General features: G+C 35.8%; 2 protein-coding genes across 11 annotated transcripts; both read left to right on the top strand.

Annotated features, from left to right (window-relative positions):
- Positions 1–922: 922 nt before the first annotated feature.
- Positions 923–6,016, top strand: LOC133790255 (putative disease resistance protein At1g50180). 9 transcript variants are annotated; one of them, XM_062227836.1, is made up of 7 exons: positions 923–2,176; positions 2,280–4,012; positions 4,127–4,252; positions 4,601–4,725; positions 4,928–5,050; positions 5,238–5,452; positions 5,554–6,016. In XM_062227836.1, exons 1-2 carry the CDS (start codon positions 937–939, stop codon positions 3,488–3,490), a joined length of 2,451 nt encoding a protein of 816 aa, XP_062083820.1. In that variant the 5' UTR covers positions 923–936; the 3' UTR covers positions 3,491–4,012; positions 4,127–4,252; positions 4,601–4,725; positions 4,928–5,050; positions 5,238–5,452; positions 5,554–6,016. The 9 variants fall into 9 exon arrangements, with proteins under 9 accessions (XP_062083820.1, XP_062083816.1, XP_062083823.1 ...); XM_062227832.1 differs by having other exon boundaries at positions 5,164–5,452; XM_062227839.1 differs by having other exon boundaries at positions 4,601–4,758; positions 5,164–5,452.
- A 12,361-nt stretch (positions 6,017–18,377) lies between these two features.
- Positions 18,378–21,779, top strand: LOC133790260 (putative disease resistance protein At1g50180). Of its 2 annotated transcripts, XM_062227852.1 has the most exons (3): positions 18,378–19,481; positions 19,596–21,302; positions 21,417–21,779. In XM_062227852.1, the coding sequence occupies exons 1-2, from the start codon at positions 18,428–18,430 to the stop codon at positions 19,898–19,900; spliced, it is 1,359 nt and encodes a 452-aa protein (XP_062083836.1). In that variant the 5' UTR covers positions 18,378–18,427; the 3' UTR covers positions 19,901–21,302; positions 21,417–21,779. The 2 variants fall into 2 exon arrangements, with proteins under 2 accessions (XP_062083836.1, XP_062083835.1); XM_062227851.1 differs by lacking the exon at positions 18,378–19,481 and having other exon boundaries at positions 19,896–21,302.
- The last annotated feature ends 949 nt before the right edge of the window (positions 21,780–22,728 follow it).

Genomic DNA, 22,728 nt, shown 5'->3' with positions numbered 1-22,728 from the left:
TTTTTGTAGAGATTTATAAATTAATTTCTGTGTTTTGAGGTTATTTGAAACTTTTTGTAATGCAAAGTAAGGAAACACCACACCAGCCAAAAGCTTCCAATTCAGTCAAGAACTTCAATGAATAATAACCTCAAAGAACACAAGCACAATTAACGTGGCTGAAATCTCTATCTAGCTTTATTGAAGTATATGAAAAAGTGTTTACAACTGAGTTAGATTTACAATAGACAAAAGGGGTGCTATTTATAGCCAACCCGAAAAATACAAAGAAATAATAACAGTAATAACTGTCACTACTAATCTAACTAACTTAAAGAGACTTAGGCACATTGATTTGGTCATAACAACAATTTTTACGGCACGCTTTGGAGTAAGGGGACGATCCATGGTGATATAGTGTTTATTAATGAATAAACTCTGTAGTTACAAAGGCCCAATTGGACTGGTATTTACACATGTAAAAAATAGTGTTAACAAACTTGAACCGTACAACTACCAGGCTCATAACTGAAATAACTGCCTAACTAGAAAACAGACAAAACCGACTCTTAACACAGAGTGAGAAGAGCACATGTACAATCAGCTCTCTTTCAAAAAACCATGAATTAGCTGAACAAGAATAGTGATCTGATCCTAGTTGAGTTTTGACTGAGTCTGATATATAATAATAACAGTCTTCTTGTAATGACCAACTGTTGTGGCCATCAAATGTCATCATAACCAAATATTCTATAAATCATGAATGAAAAGAAAATTGATATTATCTTTCTAAACAGTTCAAATCGATCTAGCAAGCTAACCAATGAAAAAGAATATGTCATAAAAACAAAAGAAGAAAGGGATTGAGAGATTTATCCTAGCCGTGGTTATTAAGACAAATAAAAGAATAAAGGCAGAGAGAATACGAATGATGAAAAGCAAAAGGCACGTAAGAATATGAGAGAGTTATTCGAGCCTTGGTTTTTGAGTTACAGAAAAGAATCAATGGCAGAGGATATGACATATATGAGTGGATGGAAATTGATCAAATCAAACACCCTTCTCCAACTCTATATTTCAATAGTAAAACCCTTTAAACAAACTTACATTTCGTTTACTCAACAGCACGAAGAGAAACAAGACATGGCAGTATCAGAGGCTATTGTTTCCGCTGTGGTCGAAAGACTTGGAGACTTACTGATTAGTGAAGCAAAGTTCTTGTCTGGAGTCAGAGCCCAAGTTGAGGATGCGCAGACCAAGCTGGAGTTCATGCGCTGTTTCTTACGAGACGCCGATGCTCATGGAAGAGACGGGAACGCGGCAGTGCGCCTTTGGGTTGTCAAAGTAAGAGATACTTCTTATGATTTGGAGGATGTCATCGAAACTTACATCTTCAAAGTGGCTTCGGACAGGCACGGACGAGGTATCATCAGCGTGCTGAAAGGGTCTGCTTGCATCTTCAGCAAAGCAATCGAGATCCATAGAGCTGGATCAAAGCTTGAGAAGATCTCATCCAGAATTTCTGATCTGCGCTCAAACTTAGACATGTTTAACTCAGATAACATCATCAAGAAAGATGACAACGACATCCAGCAGCAAAGAAAGCTGAGGCGAACTTATTCTCATGTTGTGGAGAGTGATGTTGTTGGATTCGACAAAGACATCGAAGAATTGGTAGCCCGTTTGACTGCAGAAAAGAGTTTTCAAAGCCCAAGGGTGATCTCTGTGTTTGGGATGGGTGGTCTGGGGAAGACCACCCTTGCAAGAAAGGTTTATCATCATCCTCAAGTCAGGAGTCACTTTGATTATTTTGCTTGGGCCTCGATATCTCAGCAGTGTAATAGACGCAACGTCTGGGAAGAAATCTTATTTGCTTTCACTTCTCCCACCAAGGAAAGAAGAGAAATCCAAATCCTTAATGATGGTGAATTAGCGGAAGAGCTCTACAACTTTCAGAAAGAGAAGAAATGTTTGGTGCTCCTCGACGATATATGGTCCACTGACACATGGGATCTTCTAAAACATGCATTCCCTCGAGGGGACATTGATAGCAAGATTTTACTCACTACTCGAATAATGAATATAGGTCCTTATGCGAATCAACATTGCTACATCCATCAACCTACGCGTCTTGATGAGAATCAAAGCTGGGAGCTGTTTCAGAACAAATCTTCATATTTTGGAAAGGATCAAACAAGTAATATATTTCACTCTCAATTTATCATACATCTTTTTCACTGGTCTTATATGAAAAGTTAGTAATACATAGCCTTTATACATGTTTTGGTATATGTTATCAGGCATAAAAGATGCGGAAAGAATGGAAGCACTAGGGCAAGAGATGCTTAAATGGTGTTTTGGTTTTCCATTAGCTATCATTGTGCTCGGTGGGCTTCTATCTACGAAACACTCAGTTGATGAATGGGAGGAGATGAAAAGAAATGTGGTGAGATACATAAGTAAAGGCATAATTAAAGGCAGAGAGCATGGTGACTCGGAATGCCATGGTGTTTCATCGATGTTAGATTTGAGTTACGATGAGTTGCCATTTTACTTAAAGCCGTGTTTTCTATACTTGGCTCGTTATCCTGAAGACGCTATCATACGAGTAAAAGAATTATGTCTTATGCTCATGGCAGAAGAAGGTTTAATATTGCCAAGAAGACATCCAGCGGAAACTATCGAAGATGTAGCATATGATTACTTAAGTGAGTTGGTGGAGAGGAGCATGGTTCAAGTAGAAAATTGGGGTTTAAGAGGAAAAATGAAAACATTTCGCATTCATGATCTTATGCGAGACTTGTGTGTGTCTAAAGCTCAAGATGAGAATTTTCTACATCTTATTGATTTGAGGAGTCAGGTGGAAGAGCCACTAAAACCTGTATCTACCGTAACAAGGAGAGTTTCCATTTATTCTCATAGCTACTCTGGTGATGATGTTTTTAGTTTTCTTGATAGCTTAAATGGCTCTCTTAGGTGCCTTACTATATATTGGGGAGGTACCATACAACAAGATTTGAGACATGTGTTTAATAGTTTTTTCATGCTTAGGATTTTAATTCTAAGATGCTCGAGCTATAATAGTTTGAAGTTGCCTAAAGAAATTGGAAAACTTATTCACCTAAGGTTGTTGAGTATTGATGGCCCTGTGGAAAAGATCCCATCTTCTATTGGTAATTTGAGATGCCTGCAGACTTTGGCTTTAAGGTTAAGACTATGGTGGAGTTTTGAAAGAATACCAGATGTACCAGATGTAATCTGGAAGTTAGAACAACTTAGATATTTACACTTCTGTAATACACCGGTGAGGAAATTGAGGTTAGCTAACATTAGAAATTTACAAACATTGAAAGGTGTTTCAACTGAGTGGTTAGATTGTAATGATTTTCTACAGTTGAGGAATCTCAAGAAATTAGATATTTTTCTGGGTGAAAATTTGGAGAATATTTACCACGATCCCCCAACTGTCACATTTGATTGTCTTCGGCATTTACAACTAGTGCAACACTGAATGCTACAGATGTTGTTCCTGCGATATTAAGCTACCCTCAAATATATAAGCTTAAAGTGGGTGGGAGAATAGTAAAATTACCAGAATACAACCAATTCTCCCCAAACCTTATCAAGTTAAGCTTAACTAGGACTCATCTTAAGGATGATCCAATGCCAACCCTAGAAAAGCTATCGAGTTTAAGAGTCCTTTCCTTATGGAGTAGCTATGATGGGAATGAGATGGTGTGCTCAAAAGGAGGTTTCCCTCAACTGGAATCTCTTCAGATTAGAAATCTAGAAAACTTAGAAGAGTGGAAGGTGGAGGAAGGGGCCTTGTCCAGTCTTCGCTCTTTGTGTATTAGGAGTTGCAAGAGATTGAGGAGAGTTCCTGATGGATTAAGATACATTACTACGCTTAAGGAAATGAAGATCATGTATATGCGTAGGGAATTCAAAGAAAGGGTGGAGGAAGGAGGAGAGGATTTCTACAAAGTCCACCACGTCCCATCCCGTTTATTTATCGGTTGTTATTATGAATAATGTAAGTACATATATCTAATTTGTTTAACAAGTGATTCCATTCCATACCATTTTGTATATATGTTTATTGCCCTAATCCCTTCCCATTTTATCAACGGTATTACCATTAATGCAGATGAGCTGCAGCGAGAAGACGATGAGTTGTTTGTTTGGAATAGTATAGTTCCGGAGAGCCACCACTTAACAGGGGAATGGGTATGGGTGCTGCTCTTTCCTTTGATTTCACTCCACTGGTGCACAAGTAATTACTCAATTCTCTTCTCTTCTCAATATATATTGCGTTACATCCTCATTATATATATATATAGATATATATTACTTTCAACATAATTTGTTATTCTTAAAGTATGCTTAGTTTTTGTCATGAAGTACAATAATGGTGGCATAATTACAAATAATATATAATAGAAATGAATGCCTAAATTTGGAACCTCACAGCACAATCACATTGACATAGGCACATAGACAGCCATTTGGAGCTTTATATTCTCAACTCCACCCACCTTGCATAATGCTTATACAGTCAGATGTTTAAATTAAATGTACATAAAGTCTTACTTGATGATTTGTTATTGTTCTCATGTTGAAGCTGCTATGGCATTGCCTCCTCTATTCAACTGCTAGACACTGTCAGAAATCGTTGACTCATTAGGACTGAAAGACCCCTGTAAAAAAAAAACTGGGTGGACTTGCTGGATTTCTTCCTTGTTGGAGGTGAAGTATATTGGCAATCTTTCAGCAGAGACAGTAACTACTTTAAAGTTTAGTTATGTGTGTTCTATGAGCCCTATATATCATAGTATGTTGAACCATATGTAGCACACTTTTCTACTATCTTGTTTAAATATATACACGAACTGTTGCTATTCATGAGAGATGAACAACATTACATTGTTACTGCTCTTCTGTGCCTTAGATTTACATGTCTGCGGAATGGTACGAGCCAAGTTGCTGTCTGGAGTGACCTCTTCATGGAAGTGTGGCTATTGTCGAAGCTCTTGTACGACGATTGCATAAGTTTGGTGGACAACTTTCTCTAGTATGTAATATCACAGTTTATTTGTTCTAAAAAGGTTGTTGTTAGCAATGCATCTATGTGGGAGAATGTGTGGTGCGTCTTATTCATGCATCTCCATCTGGGCTTTGATGCAGACCTAAAATGTGATACCAATGATGGCTTATCACTATATGACATTGTTTGGTGTTGTTTTTAACTCTGAATCAAGGCATAAACAAGGACTTTCGAATTCATCATATAGTCGGAAATGACTGGGAAAAAGGAGTTGATGCTGATCAAAATGTTGTTCTAATATCTGTACCAAGTGTACATAGTCTTGGTCTTGTGCCTCCTCAGAAACATGTATTACATGCTTATCTGCCAGGAACTAAACCTTATAAACTATGGAAAGGACTTGATCATCTAATATCTGAAAGATCAGAGGTACATATATTCAACTTTGGTCTTTTATTAAAGATGAGTTTTTGCTAGCCAACAAAGTAGTTTCAATGCTGCTCTTTTTTGGTTTTGGTTAAGCAAATCAGGTTATGTTGAGAGCAGTGGAAGGTGCAATTGGTCCCGGGTTCAGCAGGGACAAGTGTGAAGTGAAGTTTGTTGGATCCCCATTGACACACGAACAATTTCTTAGGAGTAACAGAGGAAGATATGGGCTAGCCATAGAAGCTGAAACTGGCAGCTTTCCCTGACATAGGAGTCCCTGCAGTGGCTGCCAGAGGAGCCACAACACTCGCAACTCCTTTTATATGCTTTCTTCATTACCTAAGTTGGCCTCTCACTTCTTTTATTTTCCCAACGAAACAATGATTAGTTTGAGAATTGTTATGATTCTCTATATAGCTTGTAATAATTAGTCTTGATTGTTCATACTAAACCTGAGAAGTACTTTTTTTTTTAATCTTCATATCTGAAACTCTGTAGTTACAAAGGCCAATGGGACTGGCAATTATACAGATCAATAACAGTGATAAAAAAACTTGAACCGTACAACTACAAGGCTTATAACAGAAATAACAGCCTAACTAGACACAGACAAAATCAATAGAGTGAGAAAAGAGAACTATCTGAGACTAAACTGAAAGAAGTCTCAACAACAGAGCCCATCTTGGTGCTCTATGACCAATATGCAATGTCATCTCATCTCCCTCTTTCAGGACCTTGAGAACCATGCTACTCCAAATGATGTTCGAAAATGGCACCTGTAATTCCCAATTGCAAGAACAGAACTAAGCTCTACAGGAATCTTGCATTTACATCAAAGCTAACTATTTTGGTTCTCTTCTCATAATATTAAGATTCATCCTATAAGCAATTATATTCCATTTGCTTAGAGTTTTGAAGTCTGGTACTGATCAAACTTGCAGCCTATTTTTCCCCTTTTTGATTGCATATTACTCATTTTACTTCACATCATGCTCCTTGAAAACAAAGGGGTATCTCTCATTCTCATCTTCTGCCTGTGATTATATATGTAATAGTAGTATTAGATCTTACAATACATTAGAAATGTTTACTAATAAGAATAGATGAACATATATAATACAGCCTCTCACAGCACTGTTTCTCTCTTTCTTGAGTTGAGTTTCAAAAAATGAGTATAAGTGGTACTAGTAAGGTTATATTGAGTTATGATGAGTTTTTTTTTTTATTCGAATAAATATCGTCGTTTTTTTTTTTAAATCTTCATTTTTCTAAGGTATAAAGTTTTCCAAGAAAAGTGGTGTTTTCTCTATTTTATGAGAAATTTGACTTTTAATGTATTAAATGAGATCGTATAACAAAATGATACCAAGTTAAAAAAACATCACATTTTTATTCTAGTATTCCTTGGATTCCCAAAATGCCCCTATTATAATTTTCCCTAAATTTTTCTCCAATTGTCTTCTCCCTCTCTATCTCTCGTGTTTTCCTTCTCTATCTCTCAAGCTCTCATACAAAAAAAAAAAAAAAAAAAAAACAAGACAGCCACCATTATCTTTATCTATACAAATTTTCGAGCTTGAATTTCAGGGGCAAGTTGTGAATCCTTTCAAGGCAAGAACTTTATTTTGGATTTCGGATAAAAATCGTATGGGTAAGTATATATTTGTTATATGTAGTGAGGAAACTTGTTTATCTACATTGATTTTGCTATTTCGAACAGATTTATGTATGCCTTCATGTTTTATTGTAATTTTTCACTGTTGGAATGGATTTTCGTTCCTTTCTTGGTTTTTTTTCTAGGTTTTTTGTCTGCTCGAAGAGACTCGATGGTCCTCGATGGACCTCGATAGATCTTGATAAAACCCTCATATGTTTATATTAATTATCTACCTCGATATGCCTCGATGAGACTCGATGGACCTTAATAAAACCCTCACACATTTAGGGAAAATGACTACCTCGATAAGACTCGATGGACCTCGATAAAACCCTCACACATTTAGGAAAAATGGGTACCTTGATGAGACTCGATGGTCCTCGATGGACCTAGATAGAGGCATAGAACGTAATGTATGTAGTATATGCCTCGATGGGTTCATAAGACATTTTTGGGCAGTCTGTTGATCGTGAAAATATGATACGCAAGTGCACGCAATCAATTCAAGTAATATAGATGATAAATAGAGTATCGTTCCCACGAAGACTATTTTCCAATTACCAACAATTGTTCTTTTAATTTCTATTTGGCAAACAAAGTTTAGATGAATGAATTTTAATTTTAAAATTATAAATAATTATGAACAAAATTAACTAAAGATGGAAATCAATATTAAAAAGACATAGGGTGTTAATTTCATCAACTTTTCACTCTACTAATTTTATTAATCAATTCTAAATTTATTTCATTCTATTCTAATAGCAGGTTAGTATAAATCGATTCCTATTCTTTTTCAAGATATAAGATCTCATCCTATATGCAGATTTTCTACATCTATGTGATAAACTTAAACATATAGCAGACATTATGCATGAAAACCTAATTATTACACAAGTCATACATGTACTTTCGTCCAATATGCAACCTATGTCTTTATAATGATATCATATTAAATTCTCATATTTCGAATTTTGAATCAAAATCATAAATCAAGCAAATATTGATCAGTTATTTACTAGCATTAAACATACATTATATAGATTAGAATAGAGAAGATGAATCAATAGAACATCATAATAACATTAAATAGAAATCCAAGTGACTACATTAAACCCTAGATAACAAAATTAGTTCATGGAAAAGAATAGAAGAATTAAGAGAAGAAACAGAGGAAATTGAGAGAGGTCAAGAAGAAAGAGAGATAGTTCCCCACATATAAAATAGTCTAAAGTATTCTTTTTATAGTGATAATGAGACGACCCTAAGGTAGGGTACGTCCGCCACATACTCGTAATTCTAGGGTTTACGAATATGATAGGCACTTGACCAAATGAATTAAATAAAAAGATACTAAGAAATACAGAAAAATTTAAAACTTTTATATAAACTTATTAATAGAAATTATTACACTTATGACTACTTTAAATTTAATGTATCCATATGAAAACTCTAAACCACTATTGCATTGCTACTGAGTCCGTGCTCCACAAGCTGCTCAACATCTAAAGCCACACCTGGAAAAATGTTGGAAAATAACATAATGAGCTAACGCTCAGTAAGCAAATCTCATGCATACACATACACATGAATGTCGTGAGTTTGTAGTGCATACATACTAATATGCTGACTTATATACTTATGCATTTCATTTATTGCTCATGCACTTTCAAACTTTACTTTTATGCTCTTTCTTTTAGTTTCACATTTTTATGGGCCCGATTTCACTTGTGCACACTGTTTGATTCGGCAAATGCCTGCAGGGCTTATAACACATATCATATAGAATCCCATGGGTTCTCCTTCGGCTAGCCATCATCTCAGCTAGGCTCATCATAACACTCATTTCATCGTTGCCATAGCTGCCATACTTATTACACATATGGAGGAGAAAGACGGGAACATGGCAAACATATCTGAATGGTCAACTCTGACCTAGCCCACACTAGTGGGCGGCCACTATAAGCCTTATAGACCTCCGTCTTCTTTACTGAACTTACTTGATTGCTTCACCAAAACAGTGGCACCCTTTTTAAACATCTTATTATCACTTTGCTTAACCCTTGTGTCATTAAATTGTTTAATCTTTACATATGACTTTTCAAGGCATTTCATAACTTTTCTCATATTCATATGCATGGTCTTATATCACATAATAATGTATCACATAACTGTACATGCCATGCATACATGCAGATGTTGAAATGCCAATGTTCATGTTCATGATTCATGTTTGATGGTATTCAATCAAGGCATTGTATCACATCTCATATAACTCAAAACATCTTTAGTCATATACATGAAGCTTTGGGTTGGTGGCGTTATTATACCTTAACGTAGAGCTATGACTCAGGTCTAATGTTTCCAGCCTAAAAACTTAAACGCTTCATATATCATAACATATAACAAAATCATGAACATAAAAGTAATCCACATATTCATCAACATAAGAACACATACTTGCACATAATTCATATCAATCTTAACCAAGTAAGACATCTTTCACATATCACGAAATTCATCAATTTCATATCACACAACACTATTATGATACTCATATAACCATTCTTCACATACTTATCATATGCATCATCATATCATCTCATACTTAACTCATCAGATATACACAATCAATGTAGTCATGCATCTTACACTTAAGCACAAAAGGTGAGATTTACTTACCTTAGGTCCTTAGCTTATTTTAAAACTGTTCACCAAGAGTCAATCAATCAAATCCATACAAATCCACAATGATCGGGTTCCACAACAAGTCAAACGATGATATTCTGAGACTCAAAACGTACTTCGGAACCTCGAATACTAAGTTTTGACCGTCGGTCTACAGTGGATCGCGGTGGCTCGTGGTGGGCCCACCACCCAACTATGGTAGATGTAGAAACAAGTTATTGGGTTTTGAAGCCCACAACACGAGGAACACGATGGTGGTGACGGATTGGCAAACGGATGTCCGAGGTGGCCGAATCGCAACTTCGAAGTCGCGGGGTGGCCGAACTTAAATCGACCAGTTGAGGTGTTTAATCGGCGAGTGAGCTCTAGATTCCCACGTGGTCGATAGTTCGGAGGCCTCTGAATCCAACGGTCCGGCGCGTGGCTATAAGCGGTGACCACCGGTGGATGTTCGGTGGTCGGGCAGACGCACGCACGCGAGAGAGAGAGAGAGAGAAGAAAAATTTTTCTGAGGAGAGAGAGAGGGGCTCGGGTAAAAAGAAAGGCTGAAGCCTTTTCTTTTTTTTTTTCTTTTTTTATTTTTAATTATTTATTTTTATTTACACTTGGACCCAAAATACTAAAATTCTTTTCAAATAAGCCCTTTAGCAAAAATTTCTTAATTTTATAAAAATCCTCAATTAAAATTATATGACAGTTAGGTCCAATACTTGATTACTCAAGTTTCTCTCTCTTTAATCTCATTAAAAACATAAAATCATATTTTAAACACTATCTTTCCATTACTATTTCTTAAATTTGTAAACTTGTACATTTTATGTATTAAAACTCTGATTTATAATAAAAAAATGTATTATGAAAATATTGGATATTACAGATAAGGTTGTGAAAAGAGTTTTATAGATGTTTCCATTTGTTACTTGATAATGCTCAAAAATATCTTTATTTGAATTTCAAATTCCGTAACTCTAGCTTGCGTAATATTGTAGGTCAAATATCGACACATAAACGTCCGAATTTGACCTTTTTTTTTTAAACAAGCTTTCATAGGTCTTTGAATAAGCTTTCCAACGTCACCAAGAACATGTAAATCAGATAAGTGAGTCGGGAGATATGGTCAAAATGCCAAAACTTTCTCAGATGCAAAATATCTCTGATTTTTCCAACAATTTAAGTTTGAATTCTCCTTTACTTCTCCAATCAATTCAAATAAATATCTTTTTATTGTTTTTCTCTTGATTGAAGATAATATTTTAAATATATTTTGAAATATTTCTCAAATATCCATTTAACAAATGACAATTTGAAAAATACAACAACCACACATAAAAAGAACTAAAAATATAAAATAATAATAATAAAATTAAATAAAACTAAGATTAAAAAGTATTAAAAATCTATCCTATCATCTGCCTCGATGTACCTCGATTGTACTCGATAGACCTTGATAGGTTGACCTCAACATATCTCGATATAAATTGATTTTTTGCTGTTTTATGTTATAGTTTTAATTGTTGACCCATTTTTTGTTTTTTTTATACAGATTCGATTGAATCCATATTCGTTGCATTCAATGGTGTTTGGGAACTGGAAAATAGGGATTGGATTTTCAGGGATGCTGAAAATCAAGTTCTACCTTTAGAGAAGGGTGTGACGTATGAGTAACTGCTTGGCATTTTGAATGATGAGCTTGAAGTGGATAAATGTGTGCATGACTTGAAAATTGAGGTCCCGTACACATGCCTATCACAATCCGTCAAACCTGCCGTTATAAAAAATGATAGGCATGTGCGTGCATTTTTTGGGTTAGCATCGAAATATGTGGAGAAGTTGATTCGACTCCTTCTGTTTTTTGCTTGAACCCTATTTCTTCTTCTCCTCTTAATGCTTCAATTGCTTCTGCATGTCCTTGTGAACTCCTCTAATAACCTTCTTAAAGGATAGCTTCCCCCGCGGATACTTGAAAAAATAGTCAAGATCCTCAACCCTCTTCAGGGAATTATCCCATATCGTCGTTGTCTTCTCTCGGGCATTCAGAACCCCATTTATCAAATAGCACAAACACAGCTGAAATGCATCTTTTCGGTTTGTCGAGGCCTTCAAAGCATCTTCCAACTGGCTGAAACTAACCTTCGAATCACCATTAAAGTATTCATGGATGATTCGATCACTCGAAAGATGCTCTCTCAACTCATCTGGGGACAGAGTGTTCCCAAAATCCAGCTCGGTGACTAGGGCAAACTCTGCAATCCTAAATCTGCAAAGAATGTTGCCCAAGTAGAATTGGCCCTCTTCAGCCTTCTTGCTTTCCACCTTCCACAACATTAGCTAATGCAGTAGAACCATAGAAAAACTAAAGGGCTTCGCCTTAAAGAACTATCCCAACGGGCATACCTGCGCCCTTTCAATAAGACCATGTCTCTGAAACTGCTCTAAAAGGGTATTCTAGTAAGCACTACCCCTATAAGTGACACGACCATGAAAGTGCTTCTCCAACAGTACAATAAGGTCAAACATCTGAAGAAAAAAAACAAAAAAAAAACTGTTAAAAATACAATTTTAAACAATCTGGGATCCATCGAGGCATATCGAGGTCTCACAAAATTTAAGGTTGGCCACTTATGTCGAGGCCTATTGAGGTCTGTCGAGGTATATCGAGGCACAATTCCAAGTATAATTTTAAAACTCAAACATGTAGACATCGAGGTATATCGAGACCCATCGAGGTATGTCGAGGCACACTAAAATTGAATATATCTAATAGCATCATATTCAAATGTGGGTTTTGATGAGAGTTTTTTTTGTTCGGGACCGAGAGTGAGAGAGAATATAGAGAGACCGAGAGAGAAGATAGAGAGAGTGTGGGAACAAATAGCAGGGATATTTTAGGTAATAAAGTAAATAATATGACCAAAATGAGATTTGTATAGTAATAGAGTATTTTTTAAATTAGATACCCCTCAGTGCATTTAAAGTGAAATTTCCCATTATATTAGTAACTCTACGTACAACTTCTTCAATTCCAAGAAGTTAGCTTATATCTTGTGGCCCACTAATGTTTAATTATGATCTTTCCCTCATCGGTCTAAAGTATTTACCCAAAGCTGTAAAAAGTTATTGTTCTGACATAGTCCACCTACCAAGAAATTATGGAAAAATAAATGAGCTACTTCCGGGAAGTTGCTTATGGTAGCCCACCATGCCTATGCTATTGTTACATCAAAGAAGCTGTAAAAAGCTTATGGAGAGATGTTTTCTTTTAATGAAAATGTTTATTTGTTGACCAAGATTTTTAATATATGAATCTTTAATGGCTTAATTATATGTTTTAGTCCAAATGACTTATTTAGCAAGTCCAATACAAATTTTCAACACACATGGTAACAGACCCTAATTAGCAAGTTACTCTCTGAATAGATGAGTAATAAGTCTATTTCTAGATAGATAACTAATAAATTACTCTCTAAATAGATGACTAATAAGTCTATCTCTGAAGATCCGCTCCCTAAGCCATGTGACCTGCCCCTAAGGGTCGCGGCGCATCTCTAAAACAGCAAAATACAAAAAATGGCTCCACCAGTAGAGCAAAAAAAAAGTAGCTTATATAATTTTTTACTTTTAAAAATACCAGCCTTTTAAGTTTTTTATTTGCAAAATTTAGGTAATTTTTAAGTAATTATACATGATCAAGAGAGTAGGGTATTGAACATATTATGTAATTGAGTTTTTATAGTAAGATATGTAATTGAAATATTAGTTATGCTATGTAAACAAAACAAGAATGTTAAAAATAAGGTCCGGCATCTAAAAAGAAACAAAAATTGTTAAAAATATAATTTCAAACAATTTGGGATCCACTGAGGCCTATCGAGACACATCAAGGCATATCGAGGTCTCACAAAATATTAAGGCCGGCCATGTATGTCGAGGCCTATTGAGGTCTGTTGAGGCATATCGAGGCACAATTCCAGGTATAATTTTAAAAATCAAACATGTAGACATCGAGGTATATCGAGACCCATCGAGGTTTGTCGAGGCACACTAAAATTAAATATATCTAATAGCATCGAGGCCTATCGAGGCACACTAAAATTGAATATATCTAATAGCATCATATTCAAATGTGAGTTTTGAGATTTTTTTTTTATTCGGGACCGAGAATGAGAGAGAATATAGAGAGACTGAGAGAGAAGAGAGAGAGAGTGTGGGAACAAATAGTAGGGATATTTTAGATAGTAAAGTAAATAATAAGACCAAACTAAAATAAGTATAATAATAGGATATTTTTTAAATTGGATACCCTTCAATGCATTTAAAGTCAAATTTCCCATTTTATTAGTAACTGTACGTACAGCTCCTTCAATTCCAAGAAGTTAGCTTATATCTTATGGCCAACTAATGTTTAATTATGATCTTTCAATCATCAGTCTAAAGTTTTACCCCAAAACTGTAAAAAGCTATTGTTCTGACATAGTCCACCTACATTAATGCACCAAGAAATTATGGAAAAATAAATGAGCTACTTCCTGGAAGTTGCTATTGTTACATCAAAGAAGCTGTAAAAAGCTGTTGTTATGACATAGTCCACCTCCACCCAGGAGTGGACTTAGAATATATTTTTACTGGGAAAAAAAAAATTCAAAAAAAAAAACATCCATTAACAAAAATACATATGAATAATATTCTCATGAATTAAAAACAAAGTACATGTGGTAAAGTTTGAAATAAACAAACAGAACTATAAAATCTTCAAAAAGAAAAAAGAAAATGTAAATATTTTAGTGGGATCAATACATTTAATTATTAAAATACTTAAAATATTACAAAAATATTAACATATGTACATGTAATTTCTAAAAGTTCACTGGGGTTAGTTGACCCCACTCGTTCCAATGTGTGTCCGCCCCTACCGCCACCTACATTATTGCACCAAGAAAATCATGGAAAAACAAATGAGCTACTTCCTGGAAATTGCCTATGGTGGACCGCCATTGCTGTTCTGAGTTCTGAGTTTGATTAATTTTAGAGAAATTAATTAACACTCTAATCACTTGCTTTGTTCTCTCAGGAAAACTTTAACCATAGTTGCAACTCATTTGCTGAAGAAGAAGAAGAAGATACGGCAAAGGAGGCCTATAGACTTACATTTTAACCCTCGTATGTTTATATTAATTGTCTACCTCGATATGCCTCTGTTATCCCCATTTCCTGGAAGGGCTTTGGGCCTTCGCCCTGGCCCACGGTCAGAGGTCCGACTCGGCGTATGGGCCTAGCCCAAGGTCCCTTGGTTTGAATATCGCCCAAGGGAATTGGTATGGACTGGGGACTCTAGACTGGGCCCATCTGGAGTGGTCCGGGACGTACCTCCGGGTTTGTCGTCACCTTGAACGGTCCCAGAGATGTCCAGGGCGCCCGGATTGTCGCGGCCTATGCGTCCCTATCCCGGGGCCTGGTATGGTCCGGGCCCGAGGTAAATGGAGCGGGCCAATGGTAAACGGACCTGGGTCACCTCCTCCCCAGTTGAAGGGCCAGGCGTCCAGAATCCTGAAACCGCCTCATTTCGCGTGGGCATTGTCCCCCACTTTTCGCCTGTAGAAAGGGTCGCCTCGGGATTGCCCACTGGTGTGTCATGACTGCGCAGCCAAGTACCCTGACTGATCTTGTCTCCTGAATCAGCCTCGTGACTCGAAGTGGTCAGAGCCAAAGCGTCGTTTTGTCGGGCAAAGGCTTGTGTCATAGGTCAACTAATTGGGCCTTAGCTGGTTTGAATTTTGTGTATTGTATACCTTTTTATATTGGGCCCCCACTAGAAAGGCCCCTTGGGCACATTCCTCTGATGGGCCCGGGTCGGATCCGGCCCAGACCCAGTGTCCCCCTCAGCTTATAAATATAAGCTGTAGAACAACGTAAAAAGGGAGAAAAAAGGGGGGAGGAGGCAGAAACTCTGTTCAGATATAATTAGAAAACTCCATTGTAAAAGCTTCTTCTAGCTCTAATATATGGACTCGTGGACTAAGGCTAGTTAACGCCCCAACCACGTAAAAACCTCGTGTCGATCTTCCATTTTCATTATTATTACTAGTAAATATCATTCGTTAATATAGTTGCCGAAAATCTCGGTTAACAGCCTCGATGAGACCCCATGCATATCGAGGCACAATTCCAGGTATAATTTTAAAACTCAAACATGTAGACATCGAGGTATATCGAGTTATATCGAGACCCATCGAGGTTTGTCGAGGCACACCAAAATTAAATATATCTAATAGTATCGAGGCCTATCAAGGCACACTAAAATTGAATATATCTAATAGCATCAGATTCAAATGTGAGTTTTTTTTGTTCGGGACTAAGAGTGAGAGAGAATATAGAGAGATCAAGAGAGAGAGAGAGAGTGTGGAAACAAATAACAGAGATATTTTAGGTAAATAATAGGACCAAAACGAGATTTGTGGACCGATAAAGTATTTTTTAAATTGGACCTCCTCCAATTCAATTAAAGTCAAATTTCTCATTTTATTAGTAACTGTACGTACAACTCCTTCAATTTCAAGAAGTTAGCTTATATCTTGTGGCTCACTAATGTTGAATTAAGATCTTTCACTCATCAGTCTGAAGTATTTACACCAAAGCTGTAAAAAGTTATTGTTCTGACATCGTCCAACTACATTATTGCACCAAGAAAATTATGGAAAAACAAATGAGCTACTTCCTGGAAGCTGCTTATGGTGGACCGCCATTGCTGTTCTGAGTTCTAAGTTTGATTAATTTTAGAGAAATTAATTAACACTCTAATCACTTGCTTTGTTCTCTCAGGAAAACTTTAACCAGAGTTGCAACTCATTTGCTGAACAAGAAGAAGAAGAAGATACGGCAAAGGAGGCCTATAGACTTACATTTTTATAATATATTGTCTTAAAAAATTAAATCATCGTTATTGTTGATACTCTCAAATAAAATATATATATATAAGAATAAAAAAAATCAAGTATTTTATTTTGATTTAGTCAATCATTATTATAGTTGGATAACAGTAATATATATCTTTCTTAGTTTCATTCATGATGATGGTGTTGTTGTTTTGCTTAATTGGAAGATAACAATTAGATTAAGATCTAAAAGTTAGCATGCATGCATGCATGTAATTCTTTCCACGTACATATTCAACTCAGTCTTATTTTGCTTTTTTATTGGTTAATTAATTTGCACTTCATTTAACTTCGATTTTTATCATTAATTATTGTAGTTTGTAATAATATATATTAGTATATATAGAAAATCTGTGCGGAAGAGAAAAAACATAGAAGTGATATTCATATTGTATTCATAGACAAAAATGTGTCTTAGAGCACTCACAATAGTCAGTTCAAAAACCTACTATTTTCAAAATTTGAAGAAAATTGATTAAATTCTCCACTATCAGTTCTTTTAAACTCATTTTTTTATTTTGGAGTTCCTCTATTATTATTTTTGTTTCCTTCTCTACACTTGTTGAATTTTTAGAGTTCCTTTAAATATTTTTCTTCTTTTTTTATTCTTTTTTATTATTTGAAGGAGAAATAGCAGAAAAAGTACCTAATAGTTTGAATTTTTTTTTTAATTAATACCCTTTTTTTTTAGGAAAAATACTCAATGTCCACTTCTGTTGGTATCTGTCGGTACCCAATCTTAAAATTTCGTTAAAAGTTAACCCAGGACTCACGTGTCAGCTCCATATTGGCCAATTTAAAAATATTTTTTTAAATTAGAAAAAAATTAAAATCAATAAAAAACAATTAAAATTTATTTTTATTATCATTTTTTAGAAAAATATTATTAAAGAAAAAAAATTAAAATTGAAAAAAATATATTTAATCAATAAAAAAATCAATTTTATTTTTATAATAAGTTTTTAGAAAAATATTATTAAAAAATTAATTTAAAATAGAAAAAAATTAATCAATTTTAAAAATATATAAAATAATATTTAAATTTTAAAAATTAAATTATAAATTATAAATTTTAATTTTTTTTATTGATTAAATAATTTGTTTTTATTTTAAATTAATTTTTTCTAAAAACTAATTATAAAATAAATTTTAATTTTTTTATTGATTAATTTTTTTTTAATAATTTGTTTCGATTTTAATTGTTTTTCTAAAAACTGATTATAAAATAAATTTAAATTGTTTTTTACTGATTTTAAGTTTTTTTTACTGATTACGTTATTTTTTAATATTTTTTTCTATTTTAAATTTAATTTACATGCTACATATAGGTTTACATGCTTCATTGCGTGAGGGCCCATGCAGCAAAGAAAAAATGACTGTTAAAGAGGAAGCAGAGTAAATTGATGACTGCTGTAGAAGTAAAAACAAAGTCAACAAGAACTGAAGTAAATTATGGTATGAAAAAAAGGAGTGGAGGAAGAGATGTTTACGTGTATACATTGCGTGAGGGCCCCATGCAGCAAAGAAAAAAAGGAGTGGAGGTAGAGATGTTTGCGTGTGTATACATTGATTAGCTAGCTACTCGACATAAAGAGCCACTGATCACAACTTGCTAAAACATTTGTACCGCTATTTTCAGCCAAAGCTATCAACAAAACTTGAAACAGAGGTAGAGAGAATTCAGAAGAAGAAGAAAATAAAGAAGATATGGAAGAAGCTATTGTTTCCTGTGTGGTTGAGAGACTTGGAGACTTGCTAATCAGTGAAGCCAAATTCTTGTGGGGAGTCAAAGGGCAAATCGAGAATGCACAGAGCAAGCTGCAATGTATGAGCGCTTTCTTACAAGACGCAGATGCTTTTGTAAGAAATGGTGATCAGAGAGTACGTCTTTTGGTTGTCAAAGTCAGAGATACTTCTTATGACTTGGAGGATGTTATTGAAACTTACATCTTCAAAGTGGCTCTGAAGAAGAAAGGAGGTGTGGTGAGTAAACTGAAAAGATATGTTTGCATCTTCAAGGAAGGAGTTGATGTCCATAGAGTTGGATCAAAGATAAAGGAGATCTCATCCAACATTGATGCTTGGACTTCAGAATTACAAAAGTATGGAGTACACGAGTCAATGGTTAAGGCAGCTGGAACATCTTCAAACCAAGTTCTTGAGCAAAGACGACAGGCTTATTCTCATGTTGTGGAGAATGATGTTGTTGGATTTGAGAAAGACATCAAAGAATTGGTAGCCCATTTGACTGGGAAAGAGAATCCTCAAAATCCTAGGGTGATCTCTGTATGTGGGATGGGTGGCTTGGGGAAGACTACCCTAGCCAGAAAGGTTTATCATCATCCTCAAGTCAGGAGTCACTTTGATTGTTTTGCTTGGGTCTCGATATCTCAGCAGTGTAATAGACGCAATGCTTGGGAAGAAATCTTATTTGCTTTCACTTCTCCCACCAAGGAAAAAAGAGAAGAAATCAAAATCCTCAGTGATGGTGAATTAGCAGAAGAGCTCTACAACTTTCAAAAAGAGAAGAAATGTTTGGTGCTCCTCGACGATATATGGTCCACTGACACATGGGATCTTCTAAAAGATGCATTCCCTCGAGGTGACATTGATAGCAAGATTTTACTCACTACTCGAATAATGAATATAGGTCCTTATGCGGATCAACATTGCTACATCCATCAACCTACGTGTCTCGATGAGAATCAAAGCTGGGAGTTGTTTCAGAACAAATCTTCATATTTTGGAAAGGATCAAACAAGTAATATATTTCACTCTCAATTTGTCTTACTATCCTATTTTATTTATGTGTGTACATTTCCATGAAAAGTTAGTAATACATAGCCTTTACTCATGTTTTGGAATACGTTATTAGACATAAAAGATGCGGAAAGAATGGAAGCACTAGGGCGAGAGATGCTTAAAGATTGTTTTGGTTTGCCATTAGCTATCATTGTGCTCGGTGGGCTTCTATCTACGAAACACTCAGTTGATGAGTGGGAGGAGATGAAAAGAAATGTGGTGAGATACATAAGTAAAGGCAAAGAGCATTGTGACTCGGAATGCCATGGTGTTTCATGGGTGTTAGGTTTGAGTTACGATGAGTTGCCATTTTACTTAAAGCCTTGTTTTCTATACTTGGCTCGTTATCCTGAAGACGCCATCATACAAGTAAAATAATTATGTCTTATGCTTATGGCAGAAGGTTTTATATCGCCAAGAAGACATTCAACGGAAACTATTGAAGATGTAGCATATGATTACTTAAGTCAGTTGGTGGAGAGGAGCATGGTTCAAGTAGAAAATTGGGGTTTAAGAGGAAAAATGAAAACATTTCACATTCATGATCTTATGCGAGACTTGTGTGTGACTAAAGCTCAAGATGAGAATTTTCTACATCATATTGATTTGAGGAATCAGGTGGAAGAGCCACTAAAACCTGTAACTACCATAGCAAGGAGAGTTTCCATTTATTCGCATGGTTATTCTGGTGATGATTTTTTTAGTTTTGTTGATAGCAAAAATGGCTCTCTTAGGTGCCTTACTGTAGATTGGGGAGATACCACACAACAAGTATTGAGACGTGGGTTTAATAGGTTTTTCATACTTAGAATTTTAAATCTAAGTTTCTCGCTCAATATTAGTTTGAAGTTGCCTAAAGAAATTGGAAATCTTATTCACCTAAGGTTGTTGAGTATTAGTGACGGTAATTACTCTTTGGAAAAGATCCCATCTTCTATTGGTAATTTGAGATACCTGCAGACTTTAAAGTTAAGACTGGGGGGTTGTGAAAGAGTACCGGATGTAATCTGGAAGTTAGAACAACTTAGACATTTACACTTCTTCGTTGAGGATGGTCCAGTGGCGTGCACGTTGAGGTTACCTAACATTAGAAATTTACAAACATTGAAAGGTGTTTCAACTGAGTGCTTTGATTGGAATGATTTTCTACATTTGAGGAATCTCAAGAAATTACAGATTTTTCTGGGTAAAAATTTGGGGAATATTTACCATGATCCCCCAACCGTCACATTTGATTGTCTTCGACATTTACAAGTATCTAATAAAGGGGATACTATAGATGTTGTTCCTGTGATATTAAGCTACCCTCAAATTTATAAGCTTAAAGTGTGTGGGGGAATAGTAAAATTACCAGAATACAACCAATTCTCCCCAAACCTTATCAAGTTACGGTTGAAATTTACTGTTCTTAAGGACGATCCAATGCCAACCCTAGAAAAGCTATCGAGTTTAAGAGTCCTTTCCTTATGTGGTAGCTTTAAGGGGAATGAGATGGTGTGCTCAAAAGGAGGTTTCCCTCAACTAGAATCTCTTTTCATGGATCTTCTACACTGCTTAGAAGAGTGGAAGGTGGAGGAAGGGGCCTTGTCTAGTCTTCGCTTTTTGCTGATTAGAGGATGCTTTAGCTTGAGGAGTGTTCTGGATGGATTAAGATACATTGCTACGCTTAAGGAAATGAAGATTATAATGATGCCTAGTAAATTCATAGAAAGGCTGGAGGAAGGAGGAGAGGATTTCTACAAAGTCCACCACGTCCCATCCCGTTTATTTATCTATTGATGTAAGTACATATATCTAATTTGTTTAACAAGTGATTCCATTCCATACCATTTTGTATATATGTTTATTACCTTAGTCCCTTCCCATTTTATCAACGGTATTACCATTAATGCAGATGAGCTGGAGCGAGAAGACGATGAGTTGTTTATTTGGAATAGTTTTGGAGAGCCATTAGTTAACAGGGGAATGGGTATGTGTAACGACCCGATTGTTCTTAACTAGACCCACCGAACACGACTATGACTATCCGGGGTCAACTAGACCCTTACGGTCAACTTTGGTAAAAATCGAACGTTAGAAACTAAATAAACTTTAGAAAATTTTACATTGGAGTACTTTGAAATAAAATAGTATTTGCATGGGATCCCATAGTTTTAAAAAAAAATGTAGTTTAAACGTAACTTAAGAAATAGTCTGTAGCCACATGGCTTTCTTTAGATAAACTAGTAAACATGAAATTGATGAAACTGTTACTGGACTCAGCAGAAAAGTTAAGAGAACCCTGACAACCCTGCAGGTTGGTTGTTTCACAGTATGCATACTTCAGACAGAATCCCCTCCAGCTTATTGCACTGCCCTTTAAGCTTTGCCTTTACCTACACACATAGAGTAACTGATGAGCTATAACGCTCAATAAGGAAGCTAGCTACAACTTATGACTCTACTATCCAAAACAAACTTTGCATAACAGAAATGCATATCTAGAAACTGCAAACTGAGCAACACGTCTAGCATATTCACATAAGCCAAAGTGTTGTGTAACATACTGAAAGCATATAACTGAGCCATCGTGTTATCTGTGGGGTTTTAATCCCAGTGTGGCCTCCACGGCCCATAGAATACTCACCTCCCGTACCAAAGGGGTACACTCCGCTAAAACACGATGACTTTACTGACTTGGCGGATAACCCCATTGTACGGCTGCATGGGGAATCCGCCCTCAGAAGGCCTTGTACTGAGCCATCGAGTTATCTGTGGGGTCATGATCCCCGGGTGGCCTCCGCGGCCCAGAGAATACTCACCTCCCGTGCCAAAGGGGTATACTCTGCTAAAACCCGATGACTTTACTGACTGGACGGCTAACCCCACTACACGGCTGCATGAGGTCCACCCTCACAAGGTTTCCCTTGACAGTCACAAACATTGCACATGCATTCATGATAACTTTATTGCACTAAGCACATTCAAACCCGATAGATGGGTACTATCATGCGCATCCAGCCATATAATCACACATATATATAGCAACTCGAATTTAACCAGCAGTATACAAACATGCAAACAATTCACTAGAATCACAACAAGCTAAGTTACTCTTGGTGTATACTTCCTTACCTCTTGTCCTTAGCTTTCGTGAATTATGTCTTTGTGAGTATTTCCGATCGTGTTTAGACCCTATAATCATATTGGGACAATATGTCTTAGTT

Source organism: Humulus lupulus, chromosome 7 (genome assembly GCF_963169125.1).
Source record: "Humulus lupulus chromosome 7, drHumLupu1.1, whole genome shotgun sequence".
In the NCBI taxonomy this organism is placed as follows: domain Eukaryota; kingdom Viridiplantae; phylum Streptophyta; class Magnoliopsida; order Rosales; family Cannabaceae; genus Humulus; species Humulus lupulus.
Note: the sequence above shows the minus strand (reverse complement) of the source record. Positions and strands in the feature narration are given on the sequence as shown.